The sequence below is a fragment of the Cucurbita maxima genome, unplaced genomic scaffold (genome assembly GCF_002738345.1).
Source record: "Cucurbita maxima cultivar Rimu unplaced genomic scaffold, Cmax_1.0 Cma_Scf00009, whole genome shotgun sequence".
NCBI lineage: Eukaryota > Viridiplantae > Streptophyta > Magnoliopsida > Cucurbitales > Cucurbitaceae > Cucurbita > Cucurbita maxima.
In genome coordinates this window covers 2,162,067-2,178,732 of record NW_019272025.1, presented here as the reverse complement: position 1 = coordinate 2,178,732, position 16,666 = coordinate 2,162,067, and the positions used below count along the sequence as shown (strand labels likewise).

General features: G+C 34.9%; 4 protein-coding genes and 1 non-coding gene across 6 annotated transcripts in view; 2 read left to right on the top strand and 3 right to left on the bottom strand.

Moving 5' to 3' along the window:
- LOC111484002 (plastid division protein PDV2-like) overlaps nt 1-454 on the bottom strand; it is a 5,330-nt gene extending 4,876 nt beyond the window's left edge. The window contains exon 1 of the mRNA XM_023130416.1: nt 60-454. Coding sequence (XP_022986184.1) covers nt 60-296 — 237 coding nt within the window. The 5' untranslated portion in view covers nt 297-454. The remainder of the gene's footprint in view (nt 1-59) is intronic.
- A 2,151-nt stretch (nt 455-2,605) lies between these two features.
- LOC111484213 (probable E3 ubiquitin-protein ligase ARI2) lies at nt 2,606-7,359 on the bottom strand. Its single transcript, XM_023130724.1, has 7 exons — nt 6,966-7,359; nt 6,581-6,613; nt 6,179-6,458; nt 5,535-6,015; nt 3,725-4,273; nt 3,488-3,654; nt 2,606-3,135 (listed from the first exon to the last, which is right to left on the bottom strand). The coding sequence occupies exons 1-7, from the start codon at nt 7,080-7,082 to the stop codon at nt 2,993-2,995; spliced, it is 1,770 nt and encodes a 589-aa protein (XP_022986492.1). The 5' UTR covers nt 7,083-7,359; the 3' UTR covers nt 2,606-2,992.
- Nucleotides 7,360-8,207: 848 nt separating this feature from the next.
- Nucleotides 8,208-12,255, top strand: LOC111484238 (4-hydroxy-3-methylbut-2-enyl diphosphate reductase, chloroplastic-like). 2 transcript variants are annotated; one of them, XM_023130757.1, is made up of 11 exons: nt 8,208-8,296; nt 8,499-8,733; nt 8,823-9,019; nt 10,012-10,191; nt 10,306-10,437; nt 10,508-10,582; nt 10,670-10,775; nt 10,850-10,944; nt 11,155-11,340; nt 11,864-11,950; nt 12,035-12,240. In XM_023130757.1, the coding sequence occupies exons 2-11, from the start codon at nt 8,715-8,717 to the stop codon at nt 12,098-12,100; spliced, it is 1,143 nt and encodes a 380-aa protein (XP_022986525.1). In that variant the 5' UTR covers nt 8,208-8,296; nt 8,499-8,714; the 3' UTR covers nt 12,101-12,240. The 2 variants fall into 2 exon arrangements, with proteins under 2 accessions (XP_022986525.1, XP_022986524.1); XM_023130756.1 differs by having other exon boundaries at nt 8,208-8,733; nt 12,035-12,255.
- A 1,043-nt stretch (nt 12,256-13,298) lies between these two features.
- Nucleotides 13,299-13,372, top strand: TRNAN-GUU. The gene has a single exon. It is a non-coding gene; the product is annotated as a tRNA-Asn (tRNA).
- An 817-nt stretch (nt 13,373-14,189) lies between these two features.
- The window catches only part of LOC111484246 (dolichyl-diphosphooligosaccharide--protein glycosyltransferase 48 kDa subunit-like), a 4,586-nt gene continuing 2,109 nt past the window's right edge, over nt 14,190-16,666 (bottom strand). Inside the window, exons 6-13 of the mRNA XM_023130769.1 lie at nt 16,355-16,410; nt 16,210-16,251; nt 15,694-15,769; nt 15,477-15,548; nt 15,282-15,407; nt 15,087-15,191; nt 14,761-14,844; nt 14,190-14,411 (exon numbers count right to left, since the gene is read on the bottom strand). Coding sequence (XP_022986537.1) covers nt 14,364-14,411; nt 14,761-14,844; nt 15,087-15,191; nt 15,282-15,407; nt 15,477-15,548; nt 15,694-15,769; nt 16,210-16,251; nt 16,355-16,410 — 609 coding nt within the window. The 3' untranslated portion in view covers nt 14,190-14,363. The remainder of the gene's footprint in view (nt 14,412-14,760; nt 14,845-15,086; nt 15,192-15,281; nt 15,408-15,476; nt 15,549-15,693; nt 15,770-16,209; nt 16,252-16,354; nt 16,411-16,666) is intronic.

The window sequence follows — 16,666 nt, the reverse complement described above, 5'->3', positions numbered from 1 at the left end:
GAAAAAAAAAAAAAAAAAAAAAAAAAAAAAAAAAAAAATTATTCCAATTAAGAGAAAACCTGCAACGAGGAGAGCTGAGTCTCCAAGGACTCGAGAGCATCGCAGACACTCAAAAGTCGTTCTACTTCTTCATCGTCCTCCGTATCTCCGACCAGAGTTTTGGAGGCGGAACCGCCGTCGTCAGCGGCTTCATTTCCCGTTCTAGCAGTGGTTGTTGCATTGTGAATGCAGTTGCTGATCTTCAATCGGAGGTCGGTGGCTCTGGCCAGAACCATATCTATGCTGTCTTCTTCCATGGGCGGTGCTTTCTCCGGCTCCGCCTAGGGTTTTGAGGGGAAGAAAGGGAATGCAAACATGGGAAGTGGGGTTTGGAAAAGCACAAGACTTGGAATCAGAATCCGCCAAATAAGTGGTTTCTGGTGGCCAAATTAGAAGATTACAAGCGACTCTTGTGCTCTATATGTATATTGATTGGCCGAAGTGATTCCCTCCACGTTTATAGTATATGTCATAATTGTTTAAATTGCATTGGACTTAATCTTTTCAAATTCTACATTAGTCCAGGTGTGGCTTTCGTCCGACACTTCCTTTCAAACCAAGTATGTCTTCCTTTAATCGAGGCTCTAACTTCTTTTGTTTTGAATTTATGGTTTCTTAATCATTTTTTACTATGCCTATTTCTTTTCTTTTGGAGTCATTTGCTTGACATTTGAGAATTCTATTGACATAACTCTGATACTATGTTAGATGAACACAAGTCTCCACAATTGTATGAAATTGTCTACTTTAAGCATAAACTCTCGAGCTTTAGTTCGGGCTTCCTCAAAAGGCCTCATACCAATGAGGATAGTATTATTTAATTATAAACCCAGTCGAGATGTATTGTCTACTTTAAGCATAAACTCTCGTGCTTTAGTTCGGGCTTCTTCAAAAGGCCTCATACCAATGAGGATAGTATTATTTGATTAGAAACCCAGTCGAGATGTCGGACTTTCATCTAACAAAACTTATGTATCTCCTTTGAATTTTAAAAAGTTGCATTAATGTTTTAAAAATGTTAAAAGGTTAAATTCTAGGTATAATAACCATTAAATAAAATAAAATAAGGTAATTAATTTAAAACTAATTCTAAATAATATTTAACCATTAATTAATTTTAAAAAGTTATTTTTTCAAAAAATTTGGTAGATTTTCTAACCAAATTATTTGTCAATTCTCAATTTTTACTTCAAATGTAATTTGTTGCTCTATTATTTTATTTTAAATTCTAATTTAAATTGAAACATTTGAATAGGATTTTTTAGTTATTGTTTTTTTTTTTTTACATCAAAGTGTGAGAATATTTACAATAATGTAATTTAAATCAAATTTAAGTTAATTATCCTATAAAAACTTCCAAATTAAATATTAAACATTTGATTTATCATCTTTAAAGTTAACAATTTCAAAATTAAGTGTTAATTCAAGTTAAATGATTCATCATTTATGAGATAATATTGCATTCATAGCTTCTAATCAATAAAAAACTTTCTATAATTCTTATATTCAATAACTTTAGTATATGTCGAGAATTTAAATCTTTGAACTCAAAGAATTCTATCGATTATCACAACCCCGAAACAACTAATTATGAAGAAAAGTCCAAAGTGAGAAGAATATTTCCTTAGTTTAGCCATTGAAGAGGCATCAATCAAAGCTAAAGAATAATAATAATAATTCAGTCCTAACGCGGAAAGTTTTAAGTCAAAATTTGACTAGTTAAAATATATATCATCGATATAAAAGTTAAAGTTGAAGAGTCGAACATTCTACCACTAAAACCTGCCAAAAAAAAGTGAAACTTCAAATTATAAACTACATAAAACGTCAACATAAGCATAAATCAACTAGTTAAAACACATTTCAACCAAGGAGTTGAAGGTTCGACTTCACTCCCACGTGTTTACCTAAAAACAAAACCATGAAATGTGAAACATTCTAACACCTATAACCCGTCAAAAAAGTCACACTTCCACTTATAAACCACTAAAAATGTTAACATTGACATAACTCAACTAGTTAAAATATATATTTTCAATCAAGAAGAAGTTGAAAATTCGACTTCGCTCCCATGTTTTTTACTAAAAACAAAATCATGGAACATTCTAAGAGCTATAAGCTGCCAAAAAAGTCACACTTCCAATTATAAACCACTCAAAACGTCAACATAAGCATAACTCAACTAATTAAAATACACATCTTCAACCAAGAAGTTGAAGGTTCGACTTCACTCCATGTGTTTAACTAAAAACAAAATCATGAAATGTGGAACGTTCTAACCGCTATAACCGCCAAAAAAGTGACACTTCCAATTATAAACCACTCAAGGGGTCGAACAACTAGTTAAAACACATATCTTCAATCAAGAAGAAGTTGAAGGTTCGACTTTACTCCCGTGTTCAACTAAATTAAAAACAAAATCATGAAATGCCAAAGATTCCAACAGCTATAACCAGCTTTTATCATTATTTCTTCCCCGTAAAAGGCAAAGATCAGGATATGACCAAAAACAGATCACCAGAGACATGGAAATGTTCATGGCACACGACATGAACTTCAGGAAACATCAAATAAAACACAGCATAGAAATTTGACTTCCAGCAAGAGAGAATATTAGACTAGAGCTCAAAATGCATATACCCTCTTGTCTGTCTCAAGCTGAGAATTAAGCATTTACATTCCAAATACCATCATCAAATCCCGATATCACTGCTATGTACAATTTGCGGATTTTCAAAAGTAAAGAACGTGAAACTTAAAGATAATTCTCTTTCAAAATATAGCTCAGCCGAAGACAATATATTCAACCTGAGACAAACTTGATAAACAAAGAGTAAAGAGTTAAAAATACCTAGGATTGCCAATCCTCGATTGCCCATCCCCGTGCTAACGAAGCTAATGTTTTATGTCAGATCTGTACAACTATACGTTATAAACTCGCAACTTCCAGAGATCAGTTTCTATCAACAACCTCAGCAGGTAAGTTTAGATCGAAGCAGTTGCCAGTAACGACTTCGGCTCTGGCACGCTTCCTAGACGAGCATCCGTTCTCATCGGAATTCAAGCTACTCAGTCTATTCCGCTCTGACAATCCTCCTGCATTTATACCATCAGTAAAACTTTTATACCCAGTATCTATACAAAGCGGTATTGCAGGTAGTTTTCTTTATATATTGTCTCAGAAATTGACTGAAAATAATTCTAAGAATTCCACATCAAATAGGCCCAAAATAAAGATTTATCTGACTAAAGAAAGACCAAGCAATGCCCAATAATCTTGATTTAGAGATGTAGATGATAAATGCATATTTTAAAAAATAAGGGACACTGTCAAGAGACAGACGCATTGAGATCAAAATTTGAGAACTGAGACAGACGAATCGAAATCACGATTTGTGAACCAAATAGGGATGAATAAAAAAGTGTAGAAAAGTACTCTCCACTTTACCACTTGTTCCACAGTCTGATGGCAGATATTTGTCTGTATTATTTGCTTTGCTGTTCCAACAAGCAGAAAGCTCCAGCGCCTTCTCAATGCCCTTCGACTTGTAAGGAGCAATATTGTGGATACCCAGTTCAAGTGAACCCAGAAGATCATTCTCAATACAGTCGTACCTGCGTTAGAATAAGACATGACTTCCAAGAGCTTTACACGTTTTTAGAACAGATAGCTCAGTATACTTACATCTTCTTGCAGAGGGTATCGGTGATAACCGACAGATTGATGACTTGCATCCTTATATCCATTACCCTGTCTTTCGTGTATTGATCAAACGGTTCCTCTAAAAACTTGGAGAGCTTCTCAACATTTGCCTCAAGTTGCTGCTGTTGGTCCTCAAATAGATGCTGCCTTATCTCCCTTTCCTCCTGAGTCATCTCGTCTTTGAATAGCTCATCCCCAAACATGTAGAACGCAAATGGGTAAGAGTATGATAGAACCCGCCTTGATCTGAAAAGTCTACACAGTCCATTGTTTACCCAACTAAAATCTCTGAGCATAGATTCCTTCTCTTCAGAAATCGAGATCTTCTCTTGTATGGATTCCTTCAATTTGCTTTCAAGCTTAAAAGAATCTGTATGAGCTTTGTATCGATTATGATAGTGCATATAACGGTACAAATCCCGTTTTGCTCGCTCAGCTTTCTGTTCTGATTCTTCTTTGTAACGCCCACAACTATGACCAGAAATACTCGACCAAGTGTGCTCTCGACCAGTGGCTCCACCACACAGCCAACTGTACCAGAAGGATGGGAATTAGAAACTTAGACCCACTTAATAAAAGTAAAACAAGGTGAGAAGAACATAGCTAAAATAGAAACAAGTAGCTGGTTAAGAGATGAAATTAACTACTGCGGTCCATATGCTAAAATTGAAGTGTTTATGAAAATATTATTCAAATGAATTTTATTGTAAAGAATTAACAATTGGAAAAAGAAACAGTTCTACTATCATAAACTTATGTCTTAAGCACTAAATGCTCGACTTTTATGAATTTATATTCAAATTGAAGCAAGGTTTAAGTAATTATTTGGTGAGTTAAAAGAAAAAATAACCATCTTTCACACATCATGCTTCGCACCTAACTAAACTTATTTCCTTAGATCATGGAGATTCGTATTTTTACAGAATCTATAACCAGCATAAGGCTAAAATGATTAAATAAATTATATTGAACTTGTTCAAGTGAATGTAGAAAAATATTAGAGTGAATTATGGTATTTCAAACCATAATATTCAATTGAATTTTTTCCTATTCTAAGTTTCAATCAAAGTAATGGAGATGGATTAGGTAGTACTATCTAAATAAGTAACTGCAATCCTTCTTATAACTTGCTCGAAATTTCCAATATACATCTAACTAATCTATCATCTATAAAGAAAAAACAAACCATGATGTGAGATCATTAAAATTCTATTGATAACAAATTAGCAAATTCCCAAAAGGTAAGAAAAAATTATTTTAAAAAATCACGAAGATTATTGACCACTCACAAATTGTTTGAGACCTCAAAAAGTGGTGCACTATTATATGAATCAATGGCATATATTAAAAAGACAATAGCAAAGAAAAATAATTTTGTTCATCGAAAGAGACAGAAAGGGCACCAAATGACTAGATTCTTCAGAACATTTTCACATCAAATGAAATGCAGAAAGTTACTTCTTCAAGGCCGCTAAAATCATGTATGCTTTTCAAGAGAAGAATTTAGATGTATGACCATTTGTCTTATATCGAACCTAACTATGAACAGTAAGTATCTGACGAGTACCACACTGGCCAATACTTGCAGTGTCGGTCTCAGTTTCAGCAAAATATGAAAATGAGCTATCTGCCTCAAAGTCTCGCCAATATATGAAAGGGATCATCGCTATCTGAAAGTTTGATTTCAGGTCTCATATATAAGTAGTTTTGAACAGAATGCTCCATTTCACCCATTTACTGAAAAAAAAAAACTATAACAAAGAAAATGATTAAAAAAATAGTATAATCTTACCAAAATGCTTGACCACAGATGCAGCTGACGAGATTACAGCCTCCATTCTTCTCCACAGGTTTGTGGCACTTTGGACAGGGCTTTGTATGAACTGTAATCCAGTTAACAGTTTCAGATTCATCTCGGCACTTCTTAATCCAAAGTTCCCACATCAAACATGAACACGGCGAGTGAGCATCTGATAAGCAACTGAAACAAAACTGAAGACCACAAGAACATTCTACTTCACAGAACTCATCATCCTCCACGCGTATAGCATTGCCGCAATGAGGAGCGCTTGGACACCACTTGACTCTTTTGTTATCCTCGATGTATGATTCAAGAAGGAAACGATCAAATTTATTGGCAAGATCTGGATGCCTTTTACTGACTAGATTCCTAACAACAGCTTCATCACAAATTGCATTACATTTGTGGGCCATGCATCTGATTCTACGACTCTGACCCTCATTTATTTTCACAATGAAATGTTCAGTCCAACCTGAAGCAAGAAATAAAGCTCAGCCAATTATTAGTCATTTATACGGACTTAGCACAATTTGATTCCATAACAATTGCTTACAACTAACATCACAGACAATCTTTACAATATCAGTTCACAAGGCCATTTGAAATCTAATTTTAGAGGGAAATAAAAGGCTTACAGTTATTGCAAAAGCAATGACCACAATCCACTCTTGTTGCATCATTGCTATGTACTTCCTCCATGCAGATATCACACATCACCACGGAGGAAGTCTCAGAGGAACAATTACTTCGATTCTCAATCATAGTAACACCAGCAGTAGCAAACAAGTGACCTTTCCCTTTCTCCACAAGTACTGCAAACAATTTCTCTACATCCCATCGGTAATGAATGAGTAAGGTCCGAGCATGGTGCTCCCTCAATGATAGTAACTCCATTACTCTACGCATGTCCTCCTTCTACACGAAAACAAAACGGCCCTAAAATCAGATTCAAATAACGAAAAAGAACCCATGAATCCAATGAAAGAATAGAATGAGATAAAGTGTCTTTTATATGATGGGAAGAACCGGTGCTAAACCTGTGCAGCAAGGAGAGATTCCTTTGTAATAACCTGCAAACAACAAAAAGGGTTGTCATAAGCATGATTGATTAGAAAATTCACATGAATCTCAACAGGAAAGAAATTCCAAGCATTATGCACCAAATTCCGCCGCCCCATCATCACAAACTTGGAGAAAAACCTCTTTTTTTTCAGAAGAGTAATAATAACAACAAAAACAGTAAGAGTCCAAAAAACAAAACAAGGAGCGTTATATTTCAACCCAATCAATTCATTCCCTGCTATCACCACAAAAGAAACTCACTAAAATTGAAACCAACAACAAGAGTTACAACTTTCAATCAGCAAACCAAGTAATCAATCGCAATTAGAATCCCTCCTCGTACCAAAAAAAATAGAATACCTTAGTCGCGGGACCTTTAGAAACCCACTGAATTTCAGAGTCCTCGTTCTCGAGACCCTGAAGAGACTCACGATCGGAGTCATAGTAGTCTTCATCGCTGCTGATGCAGTCCTCCATTGAAAAATTGGCGAAAGAAATAGCGAAATCGAATTGGGGAAATAGAAAGACAAATTGAAGTCAGATGGAAAAAAATAAAATAAAAAAGCAAAGCTCAGTTGGTAATACAAGTAAGAAAAAATATCAATCGATAACGAGAGAGATTCGATGAATAAATCCGATCCGGAGAATCGGGGAACGCCGGAGAACGTTTCCCTCCGGGGAGATCGTTGGAAAAGCCGGCGAAGAGAGTGAAAGGACAACGACTAAATGGCAGTCGCTCCGATGAAGTAAATAAAACAAAAATTAAAAAAAATAATTAATTTAAAAAAAAAAAAAAAAAAAAGAGAGCAAACTTGTGAGCGAGAAGAGAAGTCCGGAGTCCAGAGAGAGCAAAAGCAATACTACGTCGTATTATTGCTTACGGCAAACGACGTCGTTTTGGTCCGATGAAATATCCGGTTCATGATTGCTGTAGACGCTTGGTATCTTAGAATCTTTTGTATTTTTTTTTTATTTAATGCTAAATTAATAAAATATTTTCTGCTTTCATTCAATAATATTCTTAAATTTAAAAATAAAAATAAAAATAAAACTATAGTTTATTTGAAAAGTAAATTACTTTTAGTTTATTTTACTTTTCCACTTTTACTAAATAATGTTATTTAATGTTACCATTATATTTATTCTAAATATTGTAGAATATAATTTTACGGATAATATTTTTCTTTCGAAAATATCTTTTAAAAAAATATATCTTTTAATTTCTAATATCTATTCAAAAATATTTTTAAATTTTTAATAACTTTAATTTTTAAATTTTTTAAAAATAGTTTAAAACCTTTTTAACTAATTTTAAAAAACTTTTTGACATGATAATCTAAGTGATTTTCGTCCATTATTAAAATTTTAGGGAATTTAATTAGGTTAAAAGTATTTTAAATTTTTTAAAGAAAGTTGAACAATATTAATATTAAATTATTTTAAATATAAAAATAATAATTTTTATTTTTTAATATTAATCAAACTCCTTCAATTATTATTTTTTTTAATCTAAAATTAGATATTATTAAAAACTTTTTTTTTAAGTATATTGTTTTTTTTAAGATAAAAGAGATATTTTTATTTGAAAAATGAGCGAAATAAAGTTCAACGTTCTTCCAAAAGTTCGATGTTTTTTCACTCGTAGTCGTTCCATGCTTTCAACTACCCACCATCTCTGCTAATCGGAGGAGGTAATCTGTAAAGTAGGATCAAGATTCGGTATACCTGTTCATTGATTTCACTATTTTAATGAGTAGAACTTTTCCGGATTTGGACTTTGAATTTGAAACGTAATTTACGAAGCACCAACAATGCTGTGCGTTTATATTTCTACGTCAACGTCCATTCTTCGTTGTTGTTACACCACCGTTTCCCATGGCGATTTCTCTGCAGATCCCCCGTCTTCCCCTACGTGTAGACTCTGTTTCATCGAAGAGATTCTCCGGCGGCGGAGCTCTCCGGTGCTGGAAACCCCTTTTGGTTCGGTGCACAGCTGATTCTTCGTCGGTCAATCCCGATTTCGATGCGAAGCTGTTCTGGAAGAACTTTTCCAGAGGTGAAAACTATAATCGGAAAGGGTTTGAGCATAAGGAGGAGACGTTGAAGCTCATGAGCAGCGAGTTTACAAGTGAGTTTTTGTTGTATTTGAATGATGATTTTAGTGTGTTGAATCCTCGTTTTGTTGGTGCCAATTTTTCTTTGTATTGAATGGCTTAGGTGAAGTTGTGAATACTCTGAATGAAAATGGGAATCGGTTCACTTGGGGGAATGTTACTGTCAAATTGGCTGGAGCTTATGGCTTTTGTTGGGGAGTGGAACGAGCTGTGCAGATTGCTTATGAAGCGAGGAAACAGTTTCCGAGTGAAACGATATGGATTACCAATGAGATTATTCACAACCCAACTGTTAACAAGGTCCTTTTGATGGTTTAACTTTTCTTGCCTTTACTGTTTCATTGGTTACACAATGATCACAAATGTTCTAGTACATACTAAGGGTGTGTTTGAAATTACTTTCCAAGTGTTTTGTAGCACTTAAAATGTCATTTGAAACACTCTCTTTCGGTCTGTGCTTGAAAATGTTGAGTTGTTGTTAAGTTATTTTATTTAGCGACTTCAATACATAATGAAATGGATACGAAAGAATGATCCATGTTGTAGTAGTACTGTAAATATTTATGTAGTAAAGAACTTCTCCCGGTTAGGAATCATGACCCTCAACAATGGTATGATTAGTCCACTTTGAACGTAAGCTCTCATGGTTTTGCTTTTGTTTTCCCCGAATATCCTTACTTATAAACCCATGATCTTCCTCTTATTTAGCCAACGTGGGACTACTCCTTTCAATAATCATCAACAATCCTCCCCTCAAACGAGTTACACCATAGAGCCTCCCTTTCGGCCTATGGAGCCCTCGAACAACCTTCGCTTAATCAAGGTTCGACTTCTTTCTCTGGAGCCCTCAAACAAAGTACACCCTTCATTCGACACTTGAGTCACTTTTGACTACACTTTCGAGGCTCACAACTTCTTTGTTCGACATTTGAGGATTCTATTGACATGACTAAGTTAAGGGCATGACTTTGATACCATATTAGGAAACACGACCCTCCAGAATGGTATGATATTGTCCACTTTGAGCATAAGGTCTCGTGGTTTTACTTTTGGTTTACCCAAAATAACTCATAACAATGGAGATAGTGTTCCTTGGTTATAAACTCATGATTTTCCTCTTAATTAGCCAATGTAGGACTACTCCTTTCAATAATCCTCAATACTCCCAAGTTTAGATCGTACTCTTCCTTATTGTGTTGTTTTATTCTGATTTTCTTTTAGGGTAGCCAACAACATGATGTGTTGAATGAAATATCTTACTGTAACTGTTCGGAAATTCTATGTGTCTGCAGCGTTTGGAGGAGATGGGAGTGTACAACATTCCTCTGGAGGAAGGAAAGAAACGATTTGATGTTGTTAACCCTGGAGATGTTGTGATTTTGCCTGCCTTTGGGGCTGCAGTTGATGAAATGCTTGTTCTGAGTGACAAAAAAGTTACGATTGTTGACACAACTTGCCCATGGGTTTCCAAGGTACTCCATCATTTTCTTGTCATTCACAATCCCTCCGAGTACCATCATTGAAGAAAAGTAAGGGTACAGTGTAGCTGTTGATGCTGAGATTACCTCTGCATTTCTTTTGTATAGGTTTGGAATGCTGTTGACAAGCACAAAAAAGGAGAATACACATCAATAATTCACGGCAAGTATCATCACGAAGAAACCGTAGCAACTGCTTCGTTCGCTGGAAAGTACATCATTGTGAAAGACATGGTAGAGGTAAATCCTTGGTACTTTTGGCTCATAGCATAAGGAAGCATTTTAAAACTAAAATCTGAACCGATGTCAGGCGACATATGTATGCGACTACATTCTTGGGGTTGAAAGTAATGGATTGATCTCAACTAAAGAAGATTTTTTAAAGGTACATGTTAGTGATTTGGTTAATGGAACTTGCTGATACTTTATGATATCGCTCATGATATTAGTCGTGTTTCTGGCTTGTTTGTAGAAATTTAAGTCTGCTGTGTCAAAAGGATTCGATCCAGATAGTGACCTCATGAAGGTTGGCATTGCTAATCAGACCACAATGCTCAAAGAGGAAACAAAAGAGATTGGTAAATTTTTGGAGCCATTGATTTGTTAGAAACTCGCAATCTGTGAATCATTGATCTTATGATTCTGATAACAGGAAAATTGATCGAGAAAACTATGATGCGGAAGTATGGAATTGAAAATATTAGTGAACACTTCATTAGTTTCAATACGATCTGTAATGCTACTCAAGTAAGTACTCCATTCTTCTTACACAGCAGTTGTACATGTTAAAGTTGTCGTGTAAAGTGTTGATATTGTTCGAAACGGATGAGATGGAAGTTTACTACTCGTAAGGGCCTCGTGTCCGTTGATAATAGGCCGATCTTTCTCGTAGTAATGTACAAAATTATGTATTTACGATAAAATCTGGTGATGGTGATTGGTGGTGTTTTTCCTTAGGTGCGTCAAGATGCCATGTACCAGCTGGTGGAGGAAGATACGGATCTCATGTTAGTTGTTGGAGGATGGAACTCAAGCAACACCTCTCACCTTCAAGAGATTGCAGAGGCTCGAGGAATCCCGTCGTACTGGATCGATAGTGAGCAACGTATAGGGCCAGGAAACTCGATATCATACAAGCTCAAAGTAAGTATGAATTTAGAATGTTGATCTAAAGACTACTTGGCATTTGTTTTTCTTTTATTGTGAGATACCACGTCGGTTGGAGTGGAGAACAAAACATTCTTTTTAAGGGTATGAAAATCTCTCCGTAGAAAATGCGTTTTAAAACCTTGAGGGGAAGCCCAAAAGGGAAAACCCAAAAGGATAATATCTGCTAGCAGTGGGCTTGGGCCGTTGCAAATAGTATCAAAGTCAGACACCGGGCGATGTTTCAGTAAGGAGGTTGAACCCTGAAGGGGGTGGACACCAAGCGGTATATCAATAAGGATGCTGGGCCCCTAAAGACGGTGGATTGTAAGCTCCCACATCGGTTGGAGAGGGGAACAAAACATTCTTTATAAAGGTGCAGAAACCTCTCCCCAGCCGTTGCGTTTTAAGACCTTGAGAGGAAGCCTGGAAGGGATAGTCCAAAGAGGACAATATCTGCTAGCGGTGGGTTAGGATCGTTACGTTTATACTCATGTCAACTCGTTGAATTGCACGACAGCACGGGGAGTTGGTGAAGAAAGAAAACTGGCTACCTGATGGGCATATTACCATTGGAGTGACCTCCGGTGCCTCTACACCAGATCAGGTAAGTTAAAAGTTGGTCAAACCTCGGAATGTTTTGTGTCTGTGACTGAGATTTAACTTTTGTGAAATGGGTTAAAAATTACAGGTTGTTGGAAATGTTCTTAAGAAGGTTTTTGAGATCAAAGGGGAAGGAACTGCGCAGCTTGAATAGCTTGGACAAAAGCAAACTACAGAGTATAGCGTTACTGAACTGTTTTCTTTTCCTTTCTTTTCCATTTTTGTTTGCTAGATTATGTTTATGAGATTAAAAATAGTGACATAATAAATAAACTTCACACATTTATCATATAAAATAATCCTTGCAAATGCTTGTCAAAGGAATATCTTGAAAAGCGGAAGTGAAGAAGTAGAGATGTCCATAAGGTGGAGCGGGGACAAAGAAACCTTCTTGACCCTATCTTCTATTTCAATTGTCATTAGGTAAAATATAGAGGTTAGTTTTATATAACAAGGTCGGGGTGAGGTCAAAGACAGGATGGAAAATAGAATCTTCACCTACCGTCCCGTCCCATTTAGCGGGAAGAAATTTCTTTCTGCACCCCCTATTCTCTATCCAATTAAAGATCCTCCGCCCCTTCTCTACGATTCCAACTCCGTGGTTAAATGGACATGTTTATCGATAACGGGTAAAACTTATGGATTAAAATAAAAATTATATTTTAATCGATAAATAAGTAGAGGAAACCATGAAAATTGGTATTGAAGGTATTTTCGGATTGAAAATAAGTAGAGGAACAATGTACGTCCCCACTTACATTAGGTTTATCACTTCTTTTCCCTCATCGAAGAACCCAGAGGAATCTAGGAGGCTGCTGATAGCACTGCTGCGACGGTGGCATCGCGATGATCGTCGCCACCCTAGGGTTTTGGCGAACTGATTTGCATAAACCATTTGAGATTCCTCCTCCTCAAACTGCCCTTGGCGCTATTAAAATGAGCAGCTTGTTAGATGAAAGTGTCCCACATTGGTTAATTTGGGGAATAGTCATGGGTTTATAATCTAAGAATACACTGAAAAGTGTTCTAGATTAGTTAATTTAGAGAATGGTCATGGGTTTATAATCTAAGAATAACTCTCCATTCGTATAAGGCTGGGAAATCCAAATCAAAACCATGAGAGTTTATGTTCAAAGTGGACAATATCATACCATTGTGGAGAGTTGTGTTCGTTCGTCTAACACAGTTGACTATCCCGAGCTCACCTGAGGCAGTAGGAACAGAAATCCAGCGTCAGGAGGCTGCTCTCAAAGTAGTTTTCCACGAGCTCGAACAGCTACGGGTTTACATTTAGAGGATGCATCTCAATGATAAAATAAATAAATAATTAACTAAAGGTGTAGTTAACATCAGCTGGAATAGCTCAGTTGGTTAGAGCGTGTGGCTGTTAACCACAAGGTCGGAGGTTCAAGCCCTCCTTCTAGCGCTTTTTATTTTATTAGTCTCTTTATTTTCCCTGCTGGACGGTTTGTCTCTAATATTATTTATTTTTAACTATCCTTAAATTATATACTTTTTAAAACAAATTAACACTTTTAAATGTTCAAATCTCAAAATTAGTCAACTATGAATTTTTTTTTTCTTTTTATCCAATTTGGAAAAATAAAATTAATAATTTACATTAAAAGATTATATTAGCATTGCTTACAATTATTTTCTTTAAATGTATTATAAGCTTAATATCGAGATCAAAATGATATTTACAATAGTTATCAATATTTAAAATATTTTTTTATTTTTATCAATGTGTAGAATATTTTTCAGATACACATAGGACACGAATTTGAATGTGAAATGTTAATAAAATTATCGACACATAAAATGAAAATTTTATTCCACCCTTCAATTCTAAAAGCTATTTACAAGTTGAGCAATTAGCATAAAATTTTATTTAATTCTTTCTTTTTTTTTTTAATTGAACTATATATTATGGATTAATTAACTTATTTTATTTTCAATATTTTACAATTGGAATTTCCTTTGGAGGTGACGTTTAAAAAAATAATGGAAAAAAAAAAATAAGACCAACCTAATTCAAAATGTTCTCTTAAACACAACTTGAGAGGGAAAAAAAGGGTACAATTTCATCTGAATAATTGTATTTTGTGAAAATTATATAAGCAGATTGACCAATTATTCAGAAATATCAGAAATTGTATTTCGTGTTAGAACAGGTGGTTTTAAACTATCATATCGTGTCGTGCAGATATTTATATTTATAGGTTCGACGTTGACATAAAAAGTGATCATATCGTCAACTAAGCATTAAAAAGAAGCAACAAAATTGTCATTTCATCTAAAATTCCAATATGCAAAAGAAGTCGAGCTCAAATTATAATTCAAAATCAGAACAAAAAAAAAAAGAACTAAGCTCTGCATTCTTACATTGATCTAGTTCGCATCTGCAAAGTTGGTCATTACTTGTTGTATAAATGAACAATAGTGAAGATGAAGAAGCCAGCCATCTGCACACAATTTAATTCTTATGATTTATACCAATTTCAAAGCATAGAACTGCACATTAAGAATATGGAAGAATAAACTTTATGATATTGATAATGATGAAGAGCTTATTTACCTCTTCTAATCGTTTCGTAATCTTTGTTTTTTAGAAACGAAACGTATTTTTTAAAACCCGTGAAAATACAGAACTAAGAAATAAACTAAAAACCGAATAAGTATTGAAAGGTTAATGAATCTAAACCTGATGTGATTCAGAAAAAGATTCAATCAACATGGCATAGATATTCAAACGGAAAAAGGGTCAAGAGAGTGCAATTTCCCATCTCAAAAAAACACATAAAAGAGGCGTACCATTGAAAATGCTGATCCGTAGTATGGATAAGCTGTGGGAATGAATCTTTCATATTCATTGTGCCTAAAGGGTCTCACTGGAATCTGCAATTTATGAATGTTCAAGTAATAGACATTAAGTTTAACAATGGTTCTTTATCAGTAGATGAAGAATGAAATAGTTTACTATTAGAGGTGCTAAAGGTGTGTGCACAGCGTAGAGGCACGAGTAAGTTCTAAAATAGTGATCAAGTTCCATTTCAAACAAAGAGCAATTGCATAATATCGAAAATGGTAATTTTCAGAAAGCTAAAATGGATTGCATCAAGATAAAATTCGAACATTACCTGCTTGGATAGAGATAAGGTAGTGTAGCCAAGTTTTTGATACTCGACCTTGAACTGGAATACTCCGTATACATCTGGAACTTTGAAGGCGGTATGATAACGACCCTACAAGAAGAAGTAGCTATTAGTATTTGGGTCCAATCAGATTCATAGGTAAAGCGAAACGAAAAACAGTTATCAAAAAGAAATCCATACCTTGTTGTCGGTTGATAAAGTTTTTAGAACATAGGGGCTCATCATGTAAAACTGCACTTGAACATCATCAGTGACATATGGCTCCCACGCCTTACCCGACCACTCGTAAATCTCAACTGAATATTCCTTTAAACAGAATCCAATGGTCAGAAGAACCCAAATATTTCCATCTCATTCAGAATTTATTTAGCCTACCAATTCATCATTAATCCTGTACATTGCTGGTTCATCAGCTTCCCCAACTTTGTGGTGCCTAACATTCACAGCCTAAAAACACAAGCATTAATTGCCGATGCGGCAGTTAGAATTATAGCATCTACAATCTGATTTCTAGAACAAATTCATACCGAGTAGAAAATGCCAAAAAAGTTAAATTGGAGTTTCATGTAAGAAAGCCAAAGAAATGCCTCACCTTAAGATGACCTCTCTCATGGAAAACCCAGTTGCTTAGTGCAATTGAAAACTGCTCGTTGCCTGACTTAGCATACCTACCACAACATAATCTCTTAAACAAGTATATTCAATAGTTCATAAGCATGCTAAGTACTAATAATTGCTAAATGATCAAAATTCTCGTCAATGTTCAGGCAATATTCTTAGCCAAAAATTCCAATCCAGTTTGTGGGACCAAACCAAGAGTTCATTAATAATTTATGCAGCTACATAATTGTTTTCCACCATCCATTAGATAATATTTTTATATATAACGGTTGCACTAAAAAAAAATTTACTAATGAATCATTTTCAAGTTCAATTTACGAACCAAGGACAGCAACCATCATTCCACGTTAAGATGTCATGATGATCACCAAGACATCAACCATGTCTGATCAGAAGAATAACGGAAAGTTATAAAATCTGATTAAAGTTTCTACATCCACTATGAATGTTTTTATCAAGTAATACAGTCTAGTTCATGCCGACTTACCTTGTTGGACTTCCAGCCTTCTGCACCCCAGATTTAAAAAATCTATAAACAAGAGAAAAAAAATATATTATTAAGAGATCCTGAGAAGCAGAAGAAGAAAAGAACTAAAGTTAGTTCCGGGAAATAGGTTAGAAGTGATCCCTACCGGTTGCTAAACAAACTTAATGATCCAGATATCAAAATCCGGGCATTGTTTCTCGCCTGCAACATAGAAAGAACTTTTAATTCTTTTTATCTTATCTTTTCTTTTCTTTTCTTCTTTTTATTTATTTATTTATTTATTTTTGGGATAAGGAGAGAACTTCTAATTTCTCTCTCTCTTGAACCCTCTCCCTCTTTAATGATTATATGAAATTATACTGTAGGTCTGTGAAAGAGAGAGCACAAAGAATAGCTGGTAAGAAATCACCCAGTACAAAAATTTGAAAAGAAAAAAAAAAAAAAAAAAAAAAAAAAA

Coding starts and splice junctions, on each gene's coding strand:
- LOC111484238 (XM_023130756.1), top strand. CDS start 8,481: ATGGCGATTTCTCTGCAGATCCCCCGTCTTCCCCTACGTGTAGACTCT. Junction 9,020..10,011: donor ACAACCCAACTGTTAACAAG/GTCCTTTTGATG, acceptor ATGTGTCTGCAG/CGTTTGGAGGAGATGGGAGT. Junction 10,583..10,669: donor CTAAAGAAGATTTTTTAAAG/GTACATGTTAGT, acceptor GCTTGTTTGTAG/AAATTTAAGTCTGCTGTGTC.
- LOC111484213 (XM_023130724.1), bottom strand. CDS start 7,082: ATGGAGGACTGCATCAGCAGCGATGAAGACTACTATGACTCCGATCGT. Junction 6,016..6,178: donor TCATTGCTTTTGCAATAACT/GTAAGCCTTTTA, acceptor TTCTTGCTTCAG/GTTGGACTGAACATTTCATT. Junction 3,655..3,724: donor GATACCCTCTGCAAGAAGAT/GTAAGTATACTG, acceptor ATTCTAACGCAG/GTACGACTGTATTGAGAATG.